At 54.3% G+C, this 19,597-nt stretch overlaps 1 protein-coding gene across 4 annotated transcripts in view; it reads left to right on the forward strand.

Annotated features, from left to right (window-relative positions):
* GPATCH8 (G-patch domain containing 8) overlaps positions 1-7,396 on the forward strand; it is an 89,240-nt gene extending 81,844 nt beyond the window's left edge. For all 4 annotated transcript variants that reach the window (XM_054014159.1, XM_054014162.1, XM_054014160.1 and 1 more), the window contains 2 exons: positions 672-802; positions 1,302-7,396. In XM_054014159.1, coding sequence (XP_053870134.1) covers positions 672-802; positions 1,302-5,178 — 4,008 coding nt within the window. In that variant the 3' untranslated portion in view covers positions 5,179-7,396. The remainder of the gene's footprint in view (positions 1-671; positions 803-1,301) is intronic.
* Positions 7,397-19,597: the final 12,201 nt, after the last annotated feature.

Below are 19,597 nucleotides of genomic sequence, written 5' to 3' on the forward strand. Positions count from 1 at the left end.
AAGAAACTGGCAAAGCCATGCTGCATTCTTGCTAATATTGGAAATTTTTCCACACTGTCCAAACACTACATACAGGAAAATGAGTTACTGCTCATGGTAAAAGGTATATTCCATTTTGTTGATTAAACAATCACTTTCATAATGAGTTCAGTTCTAGTTACACTCCACCTCCCCAGCTGTAACTTGTACATTGCTTTTCGAGATATGTACCTGGATAATTTTTCTGCACTAGCTAATCCCTTTTCATTCTTTGGCGCATACTATCAAGACTTCTGTCATGCACTGTCAAGTATATTTGCACCCTGCAAGAACAGCAGAGTAAAGTCATTTTTTTTCCTTCCAGAATTTGCTTGTTGCTTTGAAATCAGCTTTATTATACATGCTAAAGAAAATGTATAAACACTGATTAGAACTGCAGATATTAGATATGAAGTAGTAGCCAAAAGTGATCAACAGTTGTCTTTGCCATCCTCCCAATAGTTAAATGGAATGTGTTCTATTTGGCTTGTTGGACTAAGATGCTGTCACTCCATCTTAGCTTAGTAAATTTGTACTGGTTGGTGGTGGGGTGGGATGACAACACACTTTCCAGTGTTACAGCAGAGAAACTCTCTAATGCACTGATTCACTTGCCATTTTCATCTGATCTCTCTCACTGTCTCTTGCCACAGAGGTTGAAAGATCTCAAGCAAAGGGAGTTTGCTCGCAATGTCTCTTCAAGATCACGTAAAGATGAGAAGAAGCAAGAGAGAGCCCTCCGGCGTCTACACGAACTGGCTGAGCAGAGAAAGCAACCTGAATGGTGAGTGGTAGAGATCTGTGGCCATGGCTAGACAGCACAGAAATGGGTTTCGCCTGAAATAAAAAGGTTACAAAAACTACTGCTTGTAACCTGTACATCATTCTTGCTGCTGTGCATCTGAGCCATTGCGAAGTGATGTGTTTGTAAATAGCAAGGCTGGGGCCTCAGCCTTCTTTCCATTGACATTCAGATGAGTAAATTAATCACTATGCAAAACAGTTGTATTTGTCTTTCATACCAGATGTAGCCCACAGCTCTTCATAATATTAAAGAATGCAAGACATTGGGCAGTATTGGGTAAAAGTTACCCTGAAAAGAGTGTAAAGCCATTGTTTTAATATATTTACCATATACTTAATTATGCTAAGAACAGGCCTAAGGGCATTAAAAATTAAGCATGGGCAGGAGCAAAATTGTTTAAATTGAGGTATGATGCCACCTATAATCTTATGTGAATCTGTCTAATCAGCCTTCCCCTCTATTTTAAAACATTCCATAGCGCTCCTGGAAGCGGGCCCATGTTCAAAACGACCACTGTGGCTGTAGATGAAGAAGGTGGTGATGATGATAATGATTCAGCAGCTATCAGCAGTTCTTCCATCCAAACAACTTCTAGCCAGGCTACAGAAATAACCATGGACAGGGGAGTCATTCTGAACACTGGACAAGTCAGCAGCACTGTTCCGTCAGGCGGCCAGATGCCAATCCAGGCAACACAGGCAATCAGTTTTGGCATTAAGAATAATTTGGGAACTCCACTGCAGAAGATAGGAGTGTCATTCTCCTTTGCCAAGAAGGCTCCAGTAAAGCTTGAGTCTATAGCATCTGTTTTCAAGGACCATGTGGAGGAATCGAGTCCTGCAGATGGAACAAAAACTGAGGAGAGAGCCTCCTCCGATCAAGGGACTTTGCAGAAGACCGGTGAGGCCGAGACCACAAATAGTCCTGACAACAGAGTTGAAGATGATGACCAGCACGAAAAAGACAATGGATCTCTTGCCACTACATTATCTAAGTTAAAAAAGATGAGAAGAGAAGAAGGACCAGTGCCACTAGAGCCAGAATATTATCATTATATTCCCCCAGCCCATTGTAAAGTAAAACCGAACTTTCAGTTCCTGCTTTTCATGAAGTCCACAGAGCAAATGGAAGCAGAAAATGCAAGCAAAAAAACGGTGCATGAAAGTAAAAAGAGTAATTCTCCAAAACCCAAAGCTGGCAAGCACACAGAAAAGGCAGCCGAGTGCACTTTGCAGCAGAAGGAGCCAAGTACAACTGAACTTGCAGATCACAGAAGCAAAACAGAAGCAAAAGAAATTCCAGAAAATGCAAGTGTACAAGAAAGCAAGCTGTCTACAGAAAGCAATCCCCCAGATCAAGACACTACTAAAGAAGCCACTCAGCCTGTCCCTGGTTGTAAAGAAGTCATCGAGGGACCAAAGCATCCAATGGGACCCTTTTTCCCAGTTTTGAGTAAAGATGAAAGCACTACTTTGCAGTGGCCATCAGAACTTCTTATATTCACCAGGGCAGAGCCATCTGTTTCATACAGTTGTAATCCCTTGTATTTTGATTTTAAGCTGTCACGTAACAAAGATGCTAAAGCGAAAGGAGCAGAAAAACCTAGAGACACATTAGGCCTTTCTAAGGAAAATATACAGTCCACAGAATTTAGTCACATAAGCAAAAGCAAAGAAAGAGGAAGCACAGCTAACAGTTCTGCTGCAAAACCAGAAAATAAACTTGTCTCTGTCTGTGGTACCCAGAGCAAGCAGGAGTCCAGCTTGGCAAGCGTTGGCAAAGTGGAAGAAACAGATGACAGTAGTAAAACTCTAACCAGTAAAAAAGACAAGGCTGGGAAATCCCACAGACATAAAAAGAAAAAGAAGCACAAAAAGTCCAGCAAGCACAAACGTAAACACAAGGAAGAAGCTGAAGAGAAAAGCCGAAAAACTGACACGAGGGAGGAGAAACCCAAGAAACGGAAAAAACACAAACACAAAAAAAGCAAATCGTCTCTTCCTACTGAATCTGAGCGGGTGCTGAAACCTGACGTGCCCGAGGAGGGGAGCCATCTGCAGAAAAAAAAACACTGCTTTCAGGACCCTCAGCGGAAGGCACTCTCTGCGGAAGAGGGGACTAGTGGCAAAAAAGAGGACAGTGGTAACTCTTCCCAAGAGCACAGCAGCAAAAAACACAAGACTGACCTGCAGCTATCATCTTCTGCCTCAAAGAAGCGGTGTTCTGCTCCTTCTTTTGGCAGGTCCAGCCATAGGAGCCGGCAGAGTAGTGGGGACTATGAAAGTGATGAAGGCTCTCACCGAAAAGACTTCCGACAGAAATCCATGTCACAGTACAGTGATGACTATGACTCTGGTAGCGACCACTCCAGAAGCCGTTCCAGATCAGGGCGAAGACATTCTTCTCGCAGGTCCTCTCGAAGGTCATATTCAACGAGTTCTGATGCCTCTTCAGACCACAGTAGGTATAGTCGCAGGAGAAGTTATTCAGATGATAGCTATACTGACTACAGTGACAGATCAAGGTGTCATTCAAAGAGGTCTCATGATTCAGAGGATTCTGACTACAACAGCTCAAAACACAGATCAAAAAGGCACAAGTACTCCTCCTCAGAAGATGACTACAGTCTAAGTAGAAGCAGGTCTAGAAGTCGAAGCAGGAGCCGAACCCACACTAGGGGAAGGTCAAGAACAAGAAGTCGGGGTAGAACACGGAGCAGCAGTTGTAGCCGTAGTCGAAGCAAGAGGAGAAGTCGAAGCGTAACTGGCCGCAGTTGGAAACGGAGTCGGAGCTACAGCAGAGATCGCAGCCGGAGCACAAGAAGCCATTCACAGAGATCTCTTTCAAGAAAGGGCTCTCGGGATCATGAGAGCCCTGAAGACAGGAGATCTGGGCGAAGAGACTTCATCAGATCCAAAATATATCGCTCGCAGTCTCCGCACTATTTCAGAGCAGGCCGAAGTGAAGGGGCTTTGAAAAAAGAGAGCAGAGGAGATGAAACAAAGGTAACTAGTTCTCTCCCTCAAAATAGCTGTAGTTCTGGCTTGTTAAAAGCTCCTGAAAGTGATTGTGGTCCAGAAGAAAAGAACTCGGTCACAGCAAAACTGCTGCTAGAAAAGGTTCAGTCCAGGAAGGTTGAAAAGAAGCCCAGTGCTAATGATGAAATGCTAGCAGGGACGAACAAGGTTGGGATAAAACTTAAAGATCCTCCACAGGGGTACTTTGGCCCTAAGCTTCCCCCCTCATTAGGCAACAAACCAGTTCTCCCTTTAATTGGGAAGCTCCCTACGATCCGAAAACCAAATGCCAAGAGGTATGAAGAGCTGGGAGTAGAGAGGGGTGAGGAACAGGAGCTGTCAGAGGCTGAGGAAGTCCCCCAGGGTAGCATGGAGAGTCAGTTGGCAGTCCAGCCTCTGCTGGAGGAGGAGGTGGTGATGCTGCTGCAGGACAAACCGCTGGAAGAACAGAAACCTGCTGAACCTGCTGTGGAAACGCCACCAGTTCCTCTTGAACCGCAGGCACTTCCCGAATGCTACAGTTCTGGAGAACTAATTATGCCCCACAACTATCTCTCTGATCCCAACGATGGTGATGCATTAGAAGCCGTGGAGAGTGGTAACCCGCCTGTCCCTGTAGAAACCAGCATGATGCCTTTAGTTCCAGATGTTGAACACTTTCCTGGGTACGTGACTCAGAGTGGGGAGCCAAGCATGGATGGAGAGCCGGAAGGAGCAGAAGATTCCTCCCTGGCACCACTTGAGAGCCAACCAATCACTTTCACACCTGAAGAAATGGAGAAGTACAGTAAGCTTCAGCAAGCAGCTCAGCAGCACATTCAGCAACAGCTTCTAGCAAAGCAGGTCAAAACCTTCCCTGCTTCAGCAGCGCTGGCCCCAGCAGCACCTGCGCTGCAGCCGATCCACATTCAGCAGCCGGCAGCCGCGTCCGCAACATCCATCACCACTGTGCAGCATGCCATTCTGCAGCACCATGCCGCTGCGGCGGCTGCAGCTATCGGGATTCACCCGCACCCTCACCCCCAGCCTCTGGCTCAGGTTCATCATATACCCCAGCCCCATTTGACCCCCATTTCATTGTCCCATTTAACCCATTCCATTATTCCAGGGCACCCTGCTACATTTCTAGCCAGCCATCCCATACATATCATTCCTGCGTCTGCTCTCCATCCAGGCCCCTTTACCTTTCATCCTGTTCACCATGCTGCTCTTTATCCAACCCTTCTTGCCCCTCGACCAGCTGCTGCTGCAGCTGCTACAGCGTTACATCTTCACCCTTTGCTGCACCCCATTTTCTCAGGTCAGGACTTACAGCACCCTCCCAGTCATGGCACATGAAGAGAAAGTAACTCCGCCTCCGAGAATGGAGACTTGCACATTTCGAAAAGGGGGGGGAAGGTGATCCAGCTGACAGGTGAGATCTGAGAATTTCCTTTCACTCGTAGCAGCTGAGGAGGTGGGTTCTGGCTTGAAGGCCAGACCTGTGGTGCAGCAGTTCAGTTTTGTGCGTGTTGTGTGCATTTGTTTACTATTAGGGATTTTCTCACATTTCCACATCTGAGAGAACATATTTATGTAGCATCATCATGGCCCAGATGAGTCCTCTCAAATTCAGAGAGACAAGATGCTTTGTGAAAGGCTTTTTTCCCTGTATTCTTACATCTTTATTCATCTTCCTTCTGCTCTCTTGTAAATTACATACAGGGTTTCATACTCTGGCTAATGGTTGTCTCTCTCAAATCCTTGTAATGAGGTCATCTAATTAAAATGGTCTACATGATTGAATCCTGGTTGTAATCAGTGATGCTGCATGCATAAAACATTTAGTAACTGACAGCTGTGTCCTGCCAAGAGGACTTTGCTGGAAGGTCATGGCCACTCTTGGTTTTGCTGGGGCAGTAACCAGTTAGCAGACATTGCAGAAGAGTTCTTGGTACCTGATGTCACATCCCCCACTGTCTGACGTACGCAGTGAAGGTGGAAATAGGATTTAATTTTAAAGCTTTACTGAACAAAAGAGCTAACGGTTCAAAGCTGGGCACTTCTCCATCCTGCGTTAACATTCTGCTCTCAGGTGAGGACTGTGCGCTGAAGCCTTTTGTGTGAAACAGAGAGGTGTTCTCAGATTGCTGGCTTGTGACTTTGGTCTAGCCTTTGACCACTGTACTCTTGAGAGAGATCTTTCATGCTCCGATCTCCCAAAGTGGTGTAAAAAAGAGGCATTTGATTGAGAATGAAAGAAAAATCCCTTCCTGAGTTGAAGCAATATGGAGGACCGGAACCCAATAACAATCTGGAGAAATTAACCAGAATATGTAAAGTGTATTCCTTTCTCTGTAATATTGATGTTTGTTTATTAATTTATAGGATTTTTTTAAATGTAAAGACTTGCACTGAACTCTGTAAACGTAAAAATGCTGCTTTTTGTAGCTCCTATAAAAAAGGTTACATATTTGTAGTATACTGCAATAATATTTTTTACAGCCAGTTCTTTTAGTGGTACTTGTTCTGGTGGCTTTTGTGTAAATATGTTTGCTGTAGTTGAAATAAGACACTTGTAAAGGCTAACCTTACCGTTTCAGCTAGATACAAAATGACTAAGCATGTATATTTTATCAAGCTCATGTATTTTTGGAGTTTTTATGGACTATAAAATGTAAAAAAAAAAAAATCTTCATTTAGCATTTTGCAGAAGAAAAATGTGAGATTTGGAATAAATGCGGTGCATTGAAGACACTGATGACTCTAACAGCTAATGAATTGTATCACGTTGGAAGGTGACGACTGCTGGATTTGTAAAATGCTGTACAGATGGAAGCAACATAGGTATATATTGCATGCTTGTGATCTGGAGCTAAGCTGCCAGCTTCATAGGAACCTGATCCTGATGGCAGATTCAGGAGTGTCAGGAAATTGGGCTAAGTCCCGTATAGAACAAAATGCCCATGTTCATTCCTGGGTTTGAACCACTGACTTGCAGATGTCACCCTACCTACTTGTCAGGCACAAGTCCAATATTCCAATGATAAAAGAACCGTTAGCTTTAAAATGTGGCTCTTTATTTTGAGTGAAGTTTTTTGGTTGATCACTAATTCATTTAGACTCCTCCCACCTGTGACCTTTTTCTGAAGGGATTTGTTCACATATCAGCCCCATTACTTCAGAGAATACGAACTCTGGAAGTTCAGTCCCTCTGCTAAATTGCTGTTCCCATTGCATCAGCCCTAAAACAGGAGCTCTCCTGCTTGGTTTGGAGGAGTGAAAGTCCACTCTCTGGTTTAATGCATTTTTCAAATGTGCGGGGCTCCATACCCTCTCACAGTTCACAGTAACTCCCTTGTGATTAGATTGGAAACATGGCCAGATTCCATGCTCTGTGCTGTCAGACCCAGGCCGAGACAGGCCTGCTCTGAGATGAAGCAACAAGCATGCTGTGGCTACAAGCATAACTAGCATTCCTGTTCTTCCCTTTCCTCCCCATACTCCCTGAGCACTGTAGAACTGAGAAATCTGGAGTGTAAATGCAAAGGATTTGAAGCCCTGAGATTGCTCGCTAGTTAAAAAGAGAGGAATTTGCATTTTGAACAAATAGCACTGAAAAAAATCACCTGTTAAAATAAAGGGACTCAGTTTTTTAATTGATGTAAATATTTAACAGATACAGTATTAATGTTAATGTTTCAATGCTGAGCTTCATTAGCTTTTAGATTCAGTATGCGTGTTCTGGCACCCGACGCACTGCAGTGGGGGGAGGGGGTTGACTTTCAGAATAGTGCTAAAAATTAACCTAACAAGCATAAACAGACTGTATTTAACTTTGTCATATATATATATATATATATATATATATATATATATGCTGTAAAATGAGGGAAAAGAAACTTTCTAATAAACCAATGATTTGTGGAAAAATGGTGTAGTTCTTCCCAAAAACACAAGACAAGCTCTTGCAGCTAGTGGTTAATCTAGATAAATGGAGAAGTTGGGGGTGGAATTTGGGTCGTCTTCTAGCATTCTCAGTAGTCTGAATTTCAGCTGTTTTAAACGTTCATTGCAACAGAGGAGAACTGAGACTATTGCTAGTAAGAACTGCTGGATCATGTAAAGACCTCTGTCTTCCAGCGCTCGCTGCTCAGTGAGCGCAAGCATTTCCTACCAAGTGGTAGGACACAGTTTGTAAATGTGGTCTCTGGCCTTCTTGGCATGTGGGGGGAGGGGGTTCTTAAGAGTCCAGATTTATGTAGAAATTACATCTGCAGAAAAACCTCTGCTGCTGGTCTGAGCCTTGCCTCCCAGAGCTTTAGCTGCTACTTTCCACCCGTTCCCTGCCTTGCCAGCAGTGTGTGTCTCTCTGGTGTGTAGAGATGGGGAGGTGGAGGACAAAAAGCCCAAACTGATCGTTCCTTAATCAAAGAAGTTGCTTTCTTTAGGCCTTCAGCAGCACCTGTTTCTTAGTACCTTGGGCTTCAAGGAGAGAACTGGATCTTCCTTTTGAAAATGCCCCTCACGGTTGCATCCTCCGCCAGGCCGGGCTGGCTTTAAATTACAGCCATTAGGTGCTGGAAGCTTATGGAAGGCTGCAAATGAAAGTCCTAGGTTCCCTCCTCTGGGGAGGGAGAATCAGTCAGGTCACTGCTTCGGGCTGTCTTCAAACTCTCATGGTTAGTTCAGTGCCCAGACTCGGACTCAGATGAGAGCATGGAGATCAGATACCCAATTTTTAATGTCACCAAATGCAGTTTAGAAAGATGGAAATTCCTCTAAAGGGTTGCTTGTTTGGAGAAATGTACTTGGTTTTTGATTCCTGCTACACTGGGCCATAGCCAACTTCCCACTTCTCCTAGTGTATCCGAAATATCTAATCTGGATCAGGCTTCAAAATGAACATGTTCAGTCCTTCCCCCACTCTGGAACATGGGTGGCTGTGGCTGATGTATTCAGCAGCTGGGCAAGGAATGAGGCCTGCTGGCTTGGCCTTACTCCATAACACACTTTCTGTGTGAAGGGAGTCCTGCAGTTCCAGACCTTTATCACAGCCTCAATTTCACTAGAAGTTTACCATGATCCTACACAACCCTGGGCCTTTCACATCATCTTTGTGCCTAGTGTGCAGAGGATCATTTCTTAGCCACAGATGTTGCTTTCAGTGGGCAACCTTTCAAACCATTTGGGAAGGGCACTTCCCCATGGCATCTGACTGCATTCAGTTGATGACAAGGGATTTCCATCTCGATGAGCAGGTGACCATGCAAGCAGTCTGTCTGAAGGGGCGAGAGCTCTTCCAACACGATCCCACTTGCATTCAGTACCTGCCACAGCCTCAGAGTGTAACTAGCCTCCAGTGGGCAGGGGATGGAGTGGAAGAAGGTGCAGACAAGTGTGATTTTTTTTATCTAGTCCACAAGTGTGGTTTGGGAGTGGCACGGTTGCATGACACCTGCAAGGCCATGATTTCCAGATCACCTTGGCTGTGAGCAGGCGTTCCTCTCATCTTCCTTAAATCAGGGGCCACGGTTTCCAAGGTCCATTGCTTATCTCAGACCCTCAGGCTTTATCTGCCCATTCTTTCAGGGAATTTCTAGAGGCTCTAGACCAGTGGTTTTTAACCTGGGGTCCACAGACTGTCTAAGATTTCCAAAGGGGTTTGCACTTCCAGTCAAATTTTTAGGCGTCCACAAATGAGAGAGGTTGAAGACCTGTGCTCTAGACAATGCTTGCCGGCTGTCCTACACTCCGAGTTTATGGCCCTGGGGGTGACTAGTTGCCCATTGCCATGAAAGGAGCAATGTGCAGGAAGTCCAGGAAATGAACACTGGAGAGACACTGCAGCTTCCTTCCAGGTAGCAGCACTGGCGAGGAGTGTTGCTCTCACCCACAACCAGGTACTACTTAATGCAGCTTTTTTCCTGCCCCAGGACTGTCCATTCCCCCATCCCTCTGTCCTCACGGCTGCTGTTTCTCTCTGGGAGCAGAGCCATCCCCTTCCACTTTTCTCCGCCATGCTTTGTGGCTGAGAAGTACTGGGTCAGGCCCTGCAGTGCTAGGGTGGCCCGCAGCCTCTCTCAGTTGCCGCTAGTCCCATGCTAAGTGTGTTCCCCAGGAGCAGCCAGGTTTCCAGCAGGGTGTCCTGGTGGCAGAGATTTGGGAAGGGGAATGAATTGCTGCCGTTTGCACGAGAAGCTCCTGAAGGGGGCTGTGCCACTTCTAGCTCCCTGCAGCCTTGGAGAAGAGCTGCTCAGACTAGCCTCCTCCCCCTCCCTGTTGGTTGGATGAGAGATCTCCACCATAAGTCTCTTCGCTGTCACGGCCTCAGGCCCGTGCTTCTTCCTGTGTGGGACGGATGCACTCCCACGTCAGGAGGCTGACCTAAGAATAGGCTTGGGTGAAGAATGCGCTGCTTGTGGCTTGGGCACTCAGCCCAGACTAATGGTGCATGAGAAGGCCTTCTTGGAGGGTTCCAGGGAGCTGCCTTGGGCCACGCAGCATCTCGGCCAGGGGAGCCGCAGGCTGTGTGTAAAGTGTTGTGCCTATGTGAGCTTTTGGCTGTGGGTGCTGCCACAATGGCACCATCTTAACCTGCGTGTGGAGCACCTGGGCTGGGAACCCTGGTGTGAAATTAATTAGGAATGACTTGGGGGGTTCATATCTTCTCATTTTCAAGCCATTCTCCAGGGGGTATTGGTGAGGGACTCCAGCTGGGATTCAGCAACCGGCCCTGATTTCACAGCCACCTCAACGAGACCATCCCAGAGAGTTCATTTACCCACAGCTTCTCTTCGTTGTCTGCAGCCTTCCCATGGTGCCAGTACATCACAAGCCAATGCTACCTGGCCTGTACCTTCCCCTGCACACGTTCTTCGTGTGCATCCCTGTCTCCTCCCTCCTGCTCTTGACCACTGTATGTAGGACCCTGGGCACGTGCAGGTGGGTGGCATTTTACATGCTGGCTGCTTCTGCGGTAGAGAGCCGAAGCCGACTCCATGGGCAGGGGCCTACATCTCCCTGGTGCAACTCAGGCTGCCCTGGCAAGCTGCTGAAGCAGCAGGACAAAGTTCTCACCTGCTTTTATTAACAGCGAGTTCCTGCCAGTGCCCTGCTATGAGTGGCAAAGCCTGGGGGGAGTTTGGAGCCAAAGGTTCTCCTCCCTCCCCCACACCACCCCGGGAAATAAAACCAAGACCCTTGTTTGTTTTCTGTGATGTGCTTGTAGGTTGCATGACGGAGGCTGGCACTGGCCTTCCCCACTGTCTTAATCTGTGCCTGGACTGTGATGCTCAAATTCCCTTTTCAATGCCCAGCTTGTGTCCTGTTGTTTTCTCTGTGTCTCATGCTAATGCAGAACACATGCTAGTGTCTGAGCACAGAGCAAGGCCAGCTGTGTGGGCCGGGCCCCTCTTTAGGCAGCAGGGAAGAGAGGGAAAAAATGGAGTCCTTGGGGCACCTTTAGAGACACACAAATTTATTTGGGCATAAGCTTTCGTGGGCTAGAAATTGTCAGTACTGACTCCAGCCCTGGGTGCAGCTGCCAGGTGCTCATGGGCTCCCCCTGTGCCACCCCATCAAGCCCACGTGACAGCCTCATTCTCAAGGCTTTTCCGGTCCTTGCCCTGCCATTGGCTCCTGTCCAGCCATTGGCCCCTGCTCCTGTCCCGCTAGTACTTCCCAACAAGTACCATCCTGCCCCCTCTGTGGGCGGGAGCTCCCCATCAAACCCGGTGTCCTCCTGTGACGGAGTGGGACTGTTCTTAATGTTTCCTCTGAATACTGTGTGGGTGCCTCAGTTTCCCCTATGTATTTCTTAAGTTTCCAGTGTGCATAAATGGCTGACACTCTGTCTCCTGGCAACAAATGGCTGGGGCCCTTCTCCCTGCAAGGGAATAGCTAAAGGTGAACAAAGAGATCAGGTGACCTCCTGGCCCGGGAAAGAGACAAAGGCCAGAAAGGAGGGGCTGGAGGGGGTTCAGTTGTGAGCTGGCTGGAGACGGGAACTGAGGGCAAATGGGGTTGTCTGGCTCGCTGGGCCCCAGAATGGACCCAGCTGAGGGGTCCTGTTCTCTGTACCTACAAGCTCTGTTTTAGACCGTGTTCCTGTCATCTAATAAACCTCTGTGTTACTGGCTGGCTGAGAGTCACGTCTGACTGTGAAGTGGGGGTGCAGGACCCCGCCTGGGCGGACTCGCTGTGGGAAGCACATGGAGGGGGCAGAGGAAGCTGAATGCTCCAAGGTCAGACCCAGGAGGTGAAGCCGTGTGAGCTTCTTGCCCTGAAGATAGTCTGCTCCAAGGGAGAGGAGGCTCCCCAAAGTCCTGACTGGCTTTGTGGGGAGCAGTTCCAGCACATCGCCCGGGGACTCCGTGACACCTCCTACGGCCGCCATAGCACCCCCTGAGGCTGGGACGCCTGAGGCTCGCCCGGGGTCAGGCAGACGGTGTGCCGGGGCTGCTGCCTATCCTGCGGACCGGGGTGGCCTGGGGTGTTGTGCCCCCCTGCTGTCTCCTCTGTCTCGTGTACCCTGGCTTAGGTTGTGCATGTACTAGACTGGATTTACTGGCCGTTTTTCTACCCTTCCTTACCCGTCCCTCCTTGGAAAGGAAGCCAGCATTTCCCAGCACTGACCACCCCCCCCCCCCACGCCACCCCGGTGAACATGGGAGGGGTCCCTTACTGCAGCAAATCCAAAAGTGGAAGCTAGGCTGGACCTGGGGGGTGTTCCCACCCTTTCACCCAGCGTGGGCAGCTGCTGTGCTGGAGCCAGTGCAGGTGAGCTTGGGGGGTGGCAGCAGGACAGCGCTGCAGCTCATTGCATGGCATGAGTGGGGCACCCTCAGTGCCCCCAGCTTGTTCCCGCGCACATCATCCCCGGCCCAGCCTGTCGGTTGGTGGATTACAGCAGTTCCTAGGGCCCCCCGGTGCCCCAGACCTCGCCCTAAGGAGGGAGAGGGGCAGCAACTTGCCAAGTCACCCAGCCGGGAGTAGCGCCCAGGTCTCTTGACCCCCCAGCTCCATCCTGGGCCACCCTGAGGGCTGGGGCTAGACTGGTCCTAATCGCTGTCCATTTCGGGTCCGAGCACTCGCTGCCAGCGGGGCCCTGCATTCGGCTGGCCCCGAGGAAGGAGTGCTGCAGCGTGGCCACCAGTTAGCGCAATCAGCACTCCTAGGGTCTGTTCCTGGCTCTGCCATGGGACTGCTGCATGATCTAGGGCAAGTCATGGCCCTGCTGTGTGCCTCAGTTTCCCTCAGCCACAAGCACCGTATTACTACACTAGTGCCCAGCAGGAGAGGTCCCCAGTGTGATGAGGGCCACACTGCACTGGATCTGTGCCCCCCCACGCCACCCCCAGCTCAAAATCTCTCTAGGTAAGACAGAAGGTGAGAGGGGAAAGGGGCTCAGAGAGGTGAAGGGACTTGCGCAAGGTCCATGGCAGACCTGGGAATAGAGCACAGGTGTCCTGCCCACAGGGCCCGGCTGCTCCATGCATTGCAGCTGGCCCATGGCTAAGTGCACAGTAGGGGGAGGGGGGAGAGACCTGTTTAAAAATAGAAGCAATTCCTGCAGCCGCTGCGCTGAGGTTTCCTCTTTGCCCGGGTAGAAGCCGGCTGGAGTGGCGCGATAGGCAAACCGTGCTGCTCTCTCTCTCACAGCCGGGGGGGCAGGAAGCTAGGCCAGGCCAGGATTATATTTAACCCAGTCTGGCTCAGGAGACCGGGCACTGGGTCTTACAGGTCCGAGAGCAATTGCCTCCCCCTGCCTTGGATGGAGGATTCTCCATGCAGCTTCCGTGGCAGTGAGATCCTGCTCCATGGCTAACCTTCCCCGTCAGCCCCACTCTGGGCTCACCCCGGGCAGCCTGAAATCCCCAACTCCGCCAGTAGCCCCGTCCCTCCATCCATATGCTGGGCATGTCAGCCCCGGCTATGGAGAGTTTCAGCCACACCCTGAAATGCAGCCATCTCTGGGGTGCAGTGTGAGAGCAGCCCCACACCACCCACCAGACACAGACACCCCTGGGTGAGAGCACCCCCCGACACCTAGCCCCACCCCAGACAGCCCCACACCACCCACCAGACACAGCCACTCGTTTGAGAGCACCCACCGACACCTAGCCCCACCCCAGACAGCCCCACATCACCCACCAGACACAGACACCCCTGTGTGAGAGCACCCCCCGACACAGACCCCCACACCACCCACCAGACACAGCCACCCCTGGGTGAGAGCACCCCCCGACACCTAGCCCCACCCCAGACAGCCCCACACCACCCACCAGACACAGCCACCCCTGGGTGAGAGCACCCCCCGACACCTAGCCCCACACCACCCACCAGACACAGCCACCCCTGGGTGAGAGCACCCCCCGACACCTAGCCCCACCCCAGACAGCCCCACACCACCCACCAGACACAGCCACCCCTGGGTGAGAGCACCCCCCGACACCTAGCCCCACCCCAGACAGCCCCACATCACCCACCAGACACAGACACCCCTGTGTGAGAGCACCCCCCGACACAGACCCCCACACCACCCACCAGACACAGCCACCCCTGGGTGAGAGCACCCCCCGACACCTAGCCCCACCCCAGACAGCCCCACACCACCCACCAGACACAGCCACCCCTGGGTGAGAGCACCCCCCGACACCTAGCCCCACCCCAGACAGCCCCACACCACCCACCAGACACAGCCACCCCTGGGTGAGAGCACCCCCCGACATAGACCCCCACCCCAGACAGCCCCACACCACCCACCAGACACAGCCACCCCTGGGTGAGAGCAACCCCCGACACAGACCCCCACACCACCCACCAGACACAGCCACCCCTGGGTGAGAGCACCCCCCGACACCTAGCCCCACCCCAGACAGCCCCACCCCACCCACCAGACACAGACACCCCTGGGTGAGAGCACCCCCCGACACCTAGCCCCACACCACCCACCAGACACAGCCACCCCTGGGTGAGAGCACCCCCGACACAGACCCCCACCCCAGACAGCCCCACACCACCCACCAGACACAGCCACCCCTGGGTGAGAGCACCCCCCGACACCTAGCCCCACCCCAGACAGCCCCACACCACCCACCAGACACAGCCACCCCTGGGTGAGAGCACCCCCCGACACTTAGCCCCACCCCAGACAGCCCCACACCACCCACCAGACACAGCCACCCCTGGGTGAGAGCACCCCCCGACACCTAGCCCCACACCACCCACCAGACACAGCCACCCCTGGGTGAGAGCACCCCCGACACAGACCCCCACCCCAGACAGCCCCACACCACCCACCAGACACAGCCACCCCTGGGTGAGAGCACCCCCCGACACAGACCCCCACACCACCCACCAGACACAGCCACCCCTGGGTGAGAGCACCCCCCAACACCTAGCCCCACCCCAGACAGCCCCACACCACCCACCAGACACAGCCACCCCTGGGTGAGAGCACCCCCCGACACCTAGCCCCACCCCACCCACCAGACACAGACACCCCTGGGTGAGAGCACCCCCCGACACCTAGCCCCACACCACCCACCAGCCACAGCCACCCCTGGGTGAGAGCACCCCCGACACAGACCCCCACCCCAGACAGCCCCACACCACCCACCAGACACAGCCACCCCTGGGTGAGAGCACCCCCCGACACAGACCCCCACACCACCCACCAGACACAGCCACCCCTGGGTGAGAGCACCCCCCGACACCTAGCCCCACCCCAGACAGCCCCACACCACCCACCAGACACAGCCACCCCTGGGTGAGAGCACCCCCCGACACAGACCCCCACACCACCCACCAGACACAGCCACCCCTGGGTGAGAGCACCCCCCGACACCTAGCCCCACCCCAGACAGCCCCACACCACCCACCAGACACAGCCACCCCTGGGTGAGAGCACCCCCCGACACAGACCCCCACACCACCCACCAGACACAGCCACCCCTGGGTGAGAGCACCCCCCGACACCTAGCCCCACCCCAGACAGCCCCACACCACCCACCAGACACAGCCACCCCTGGGTGAGAGCACCCCCCGACACCTAGCCCCACACCACCCACCAGACACAGCCACCCCTGGGTGAGAGCACCCCCCGACACCTAGCCCCACCCCAGACAGCCCCACACCACCCACCAGACACAGCCACCCCTGGGTGAGAGCACCCCCCGACACCTAGCCCCACCCCAGACAGCCCCACATCACCCACCAGACACAGACACCCCTGTGTGAGAGCACCCCCCGACACAGACCCCCACACCACCCACCAGACACAGCCACCCCTGGGTGAGAGCACCCCCCGACACCTAGCCCCACCCCAGACAGCCCCACACCACCCACCAGACACAGCCACCCCTGGGTGAGAGCACCCCCCGACACCTAGCCCCACCCCAGACAGCCCCACACCACCCACCAGACACAGCCACCCCTGGGTGAGAGCACCCCCCGACATAGACCCCCACCCCAGACAGCCCCACACCACCCACCAGACACAGCCACCCCTGGGTGAGAGCAACCCCCGACACAGACCCCCACACCACCCACCAGACACAGCCACCCCTGGGTGAGAGCACCCCCCGACACCTAGCCCCACCCCAGACAGCCCCACCCCACCCACCAGACACAGACACCCCTGGGTGAGAGCACCCCCCGACACCTAGCCCCACACCACCCACCAGACACAGCCACCCCTGGGTGAGAGCACCCCCGACACAGACCCCCACCCCAGACAGCCCCACACCACCCACCAGACACAGCCACCCCTGGGTGAGAGCACCCCCCGACACCTAGCCCCACCCCAGACAGCCCCACACCACCCACCAGACACAGCCACCCCTGGGTGAGAGCACCCCCCGACACTTAGCCCCACCCCAGACAGCCCCACACCACCCACCAGACACAGCCACCCCTGGGTGAGAGCACCCCCCGACACCTAGCCCCACACCACCCACCAGACACAGCCACCCCTGGGTGAGAGCACCCCCGACACAGACCCCCACCCCAGACAGCCCCACACCACCCACCAGACACAGCCACCCCTGGGTGAGAGCACCCCCCGACACAGACCCCCACACCACCCACCAGACACAGCCACCCCTGGGTGAGAGCACCCCCCAACACCTAGCCCCACCCCAGACAGCCCCACACCACCCACCAGACACAGCCACCCCTGGGTGAGAGCACCCCCCGACACCTAGCCCCACCCCACCCACCAGTCACAGACACCCCTGGGTGAGAGCACCCCCCGACACCTAGCCCCACACCACCCACCAGACACAGCCACCCCTGGGTGAGAGCACCCCCCGACACAGACCCCCACACCACCCACCAGACACAGCCACCCCTGGGTGAGAGCACCCCCCGACACCTAGCCCCACCCCAGACAGCCCCACACCACCCACCAGACACAGCCACCCCTGGGTGAGAGCACCCCCCAACACAGACCCCCACACCACCCACCAGACACAGCCACCCCTGGGTGAGAGCACCCCCCGACACCTAGCCCCACCCCAGACAGCCCCACCCCACCCACCAGACACAGACACCCCTGGGTGAGAGCACCCCCCGACACCTAGCCCCACACCACCCACCAGACACAGCCACCCCTGGGTGAGAGCACCCCCGACACAGACCCCCACCCCAGACAGCCCCACACCACCCACCAGACACAGCCACCCCTGGGTGAGAGCACCCCCCGACACTTAGCCCCACCCCAGACAGCCCCACACCACCCACCAGACACAGACACCCCTGGGTGAGAGCACCCCCCGACACAGACCCCCACACCACCCACCAGACACAGCCACCCCTGGGTGAGAGCACCCCCCGACACTTAGCCCCACCCCAGACAGCCCCACACCACCCACCAGACACAGACACCCCTGGGTGAGAGCACCCCCCGACACCTAGCCCCACCCCAGACAGCCCCACACCACCCACCAGACACAGCCACCCCTGGGTGAGAGCACCCCCCGACACCTAGCCCCACCCCAGACAGCCCCACACCACCCACCAGACACAGACACCCCTGGGTGAGAGCACCCTCCGACACCTAGCCCCACACCACCCACCAGACACAGCCACCCCTGGGTGAGAGCACCCCCGACACAGACCCCCACCCCAGACAGCCCCACACCACCCACCAGACACAGCCACCCCTGGGTGAGAGCACCCCCCGACACCTAGCCCCACCCCAGACAGCCCCACACCACCCACCAGACACAGCCACCCCTGGGTGAGAGCACCCCCCGACACCTAGCCCCACCCCAGACAGCCCCACCCCACCCACCAGACACAGACACCCCTGGGTGAGAGCACCCCCCGACACCTAGCCCCACACCACCCACCAGACACAGCCACCCCTGGGTGAGAGCACCCCCCGACACAGCGTTTGGGCTAGGAGGGGAAGGAGAACCTGGCAGCCTGAGCTCAGCACAGCTCCAGCTGCACCATTCACCTCAGACGAGGTGCTGCAGGAGCTTCCGTGCTGGCAGCAAAGCAGCTTCCTGGGGGTGCGATGAGGGGACAGGGAGAGCCCCCGACTCCAGCGTCTGGCTTTGCCTTGCAGCTGCCCGACGACGTGGCTCTGGGGCCCACTGGGACTCTAGCAGCAGGCACAACGGCTCCCCCCACCCCAGGGTCTTGTGACTTCTGCCGTGCGAGCTCCCGCTCTGAGCAGGAATCCCAGGGCACCACTGCACCCTGACCCTCCCCGGCAGTTTTGCCTGGTCCTGGAGCCGGGCCCCCTGCTGCTCTGAGGAAGGGTCCCCAGGCCACCCCTTGCTGGCCTCCTGGTGCTACTTTCCGTGCCAGTGTTGCTCCGTGCCTGGCTGAGTTCTGGGGGCGTGGCCAGGGCTAGGGCAGCTGGCCCAGCTTGGGTGAAGGGGAGCGATTCCCAGCTCACCCAGGTGTGACCTGGAGCAAGTCACCCTCTGCCTCAGCTCCCCATCTGCCCCCTGGGGACACCCACCCTGTGAGCCTGCTGGGCGAGTCCCAGGGGGACAAGGAGACAGGCCTGCTGACCAGCCCCCTTGGCCAGCGCGGGTCCCTGGGGGTGCCTCAAGCTGGGAACCCCAAATCACTCCTGGCTTTGGGCCACTTTGGCCCTTTTCTCCACCTGCCAGTGCGGTGGCGACACCGTGGTGAGGGTGAGGCTGCGCCTGGTGCTGAGGAAGGGCAGCAGGCAGCCCAGTGGGACACTTCTGGCCAGGAAGGGGTGAGAAAGCCCCGGGGACGCCACCTCCATGTTGTGGGTCCATCTGGCCCCGTGCCCTGGCTCTGACACGGGCAGCACCAGCTGCTGCAGAGGAAGGGGCAGGAACACTGCAGTGTCAGCTGTGTGATGATCACCCCCGGCCTCAGCCTAGGCTTTGACGGGCAGAGATTGGCTTAACCCTGCAGCAGGATTCACCTCCACAGTCCAGTGACTGTTAGCACTAATGAGGCCAGCTATGAATCTGCCTGTTTCCTATAGAAATGGCCAGTCCCTTTCTGAATCGTGTTAGGTTCTTGGCCACAACCACATCCACAGGCTAATGACATGTTGTGTATTTCCCCACTTGTAATTTCACTTGAATCATAGAACATCAGGGTTGGAAAGGACCTCAGGAGGTATCTAGTCCAACCCCCTGCTCAAAGCAGGACCAATCCCCAACTAAATCATCCCAGACAGGGCTTTGTCAAGCCACCTCTCTAGGTAACCCATTCCAGTGCTTCACCACCCTCCCAGTGAAATAGTGTTTCCTAATATCCAACCTAGACCTCCTCC

This window comes from Malaclemys terrapin, chromosome 25 (genome assembly GCF_027887155.1).
Source record: "Malaclemys terrapin pileata isolate rMalTer1 chromosome 25, rMalTer1.hap1, whole genome shotgun sequence".
NCBI lineage: Eukaryota > Metazoa > Chordata > Testudines > Emydidae > Malaclemys > Malaclemys terrapin.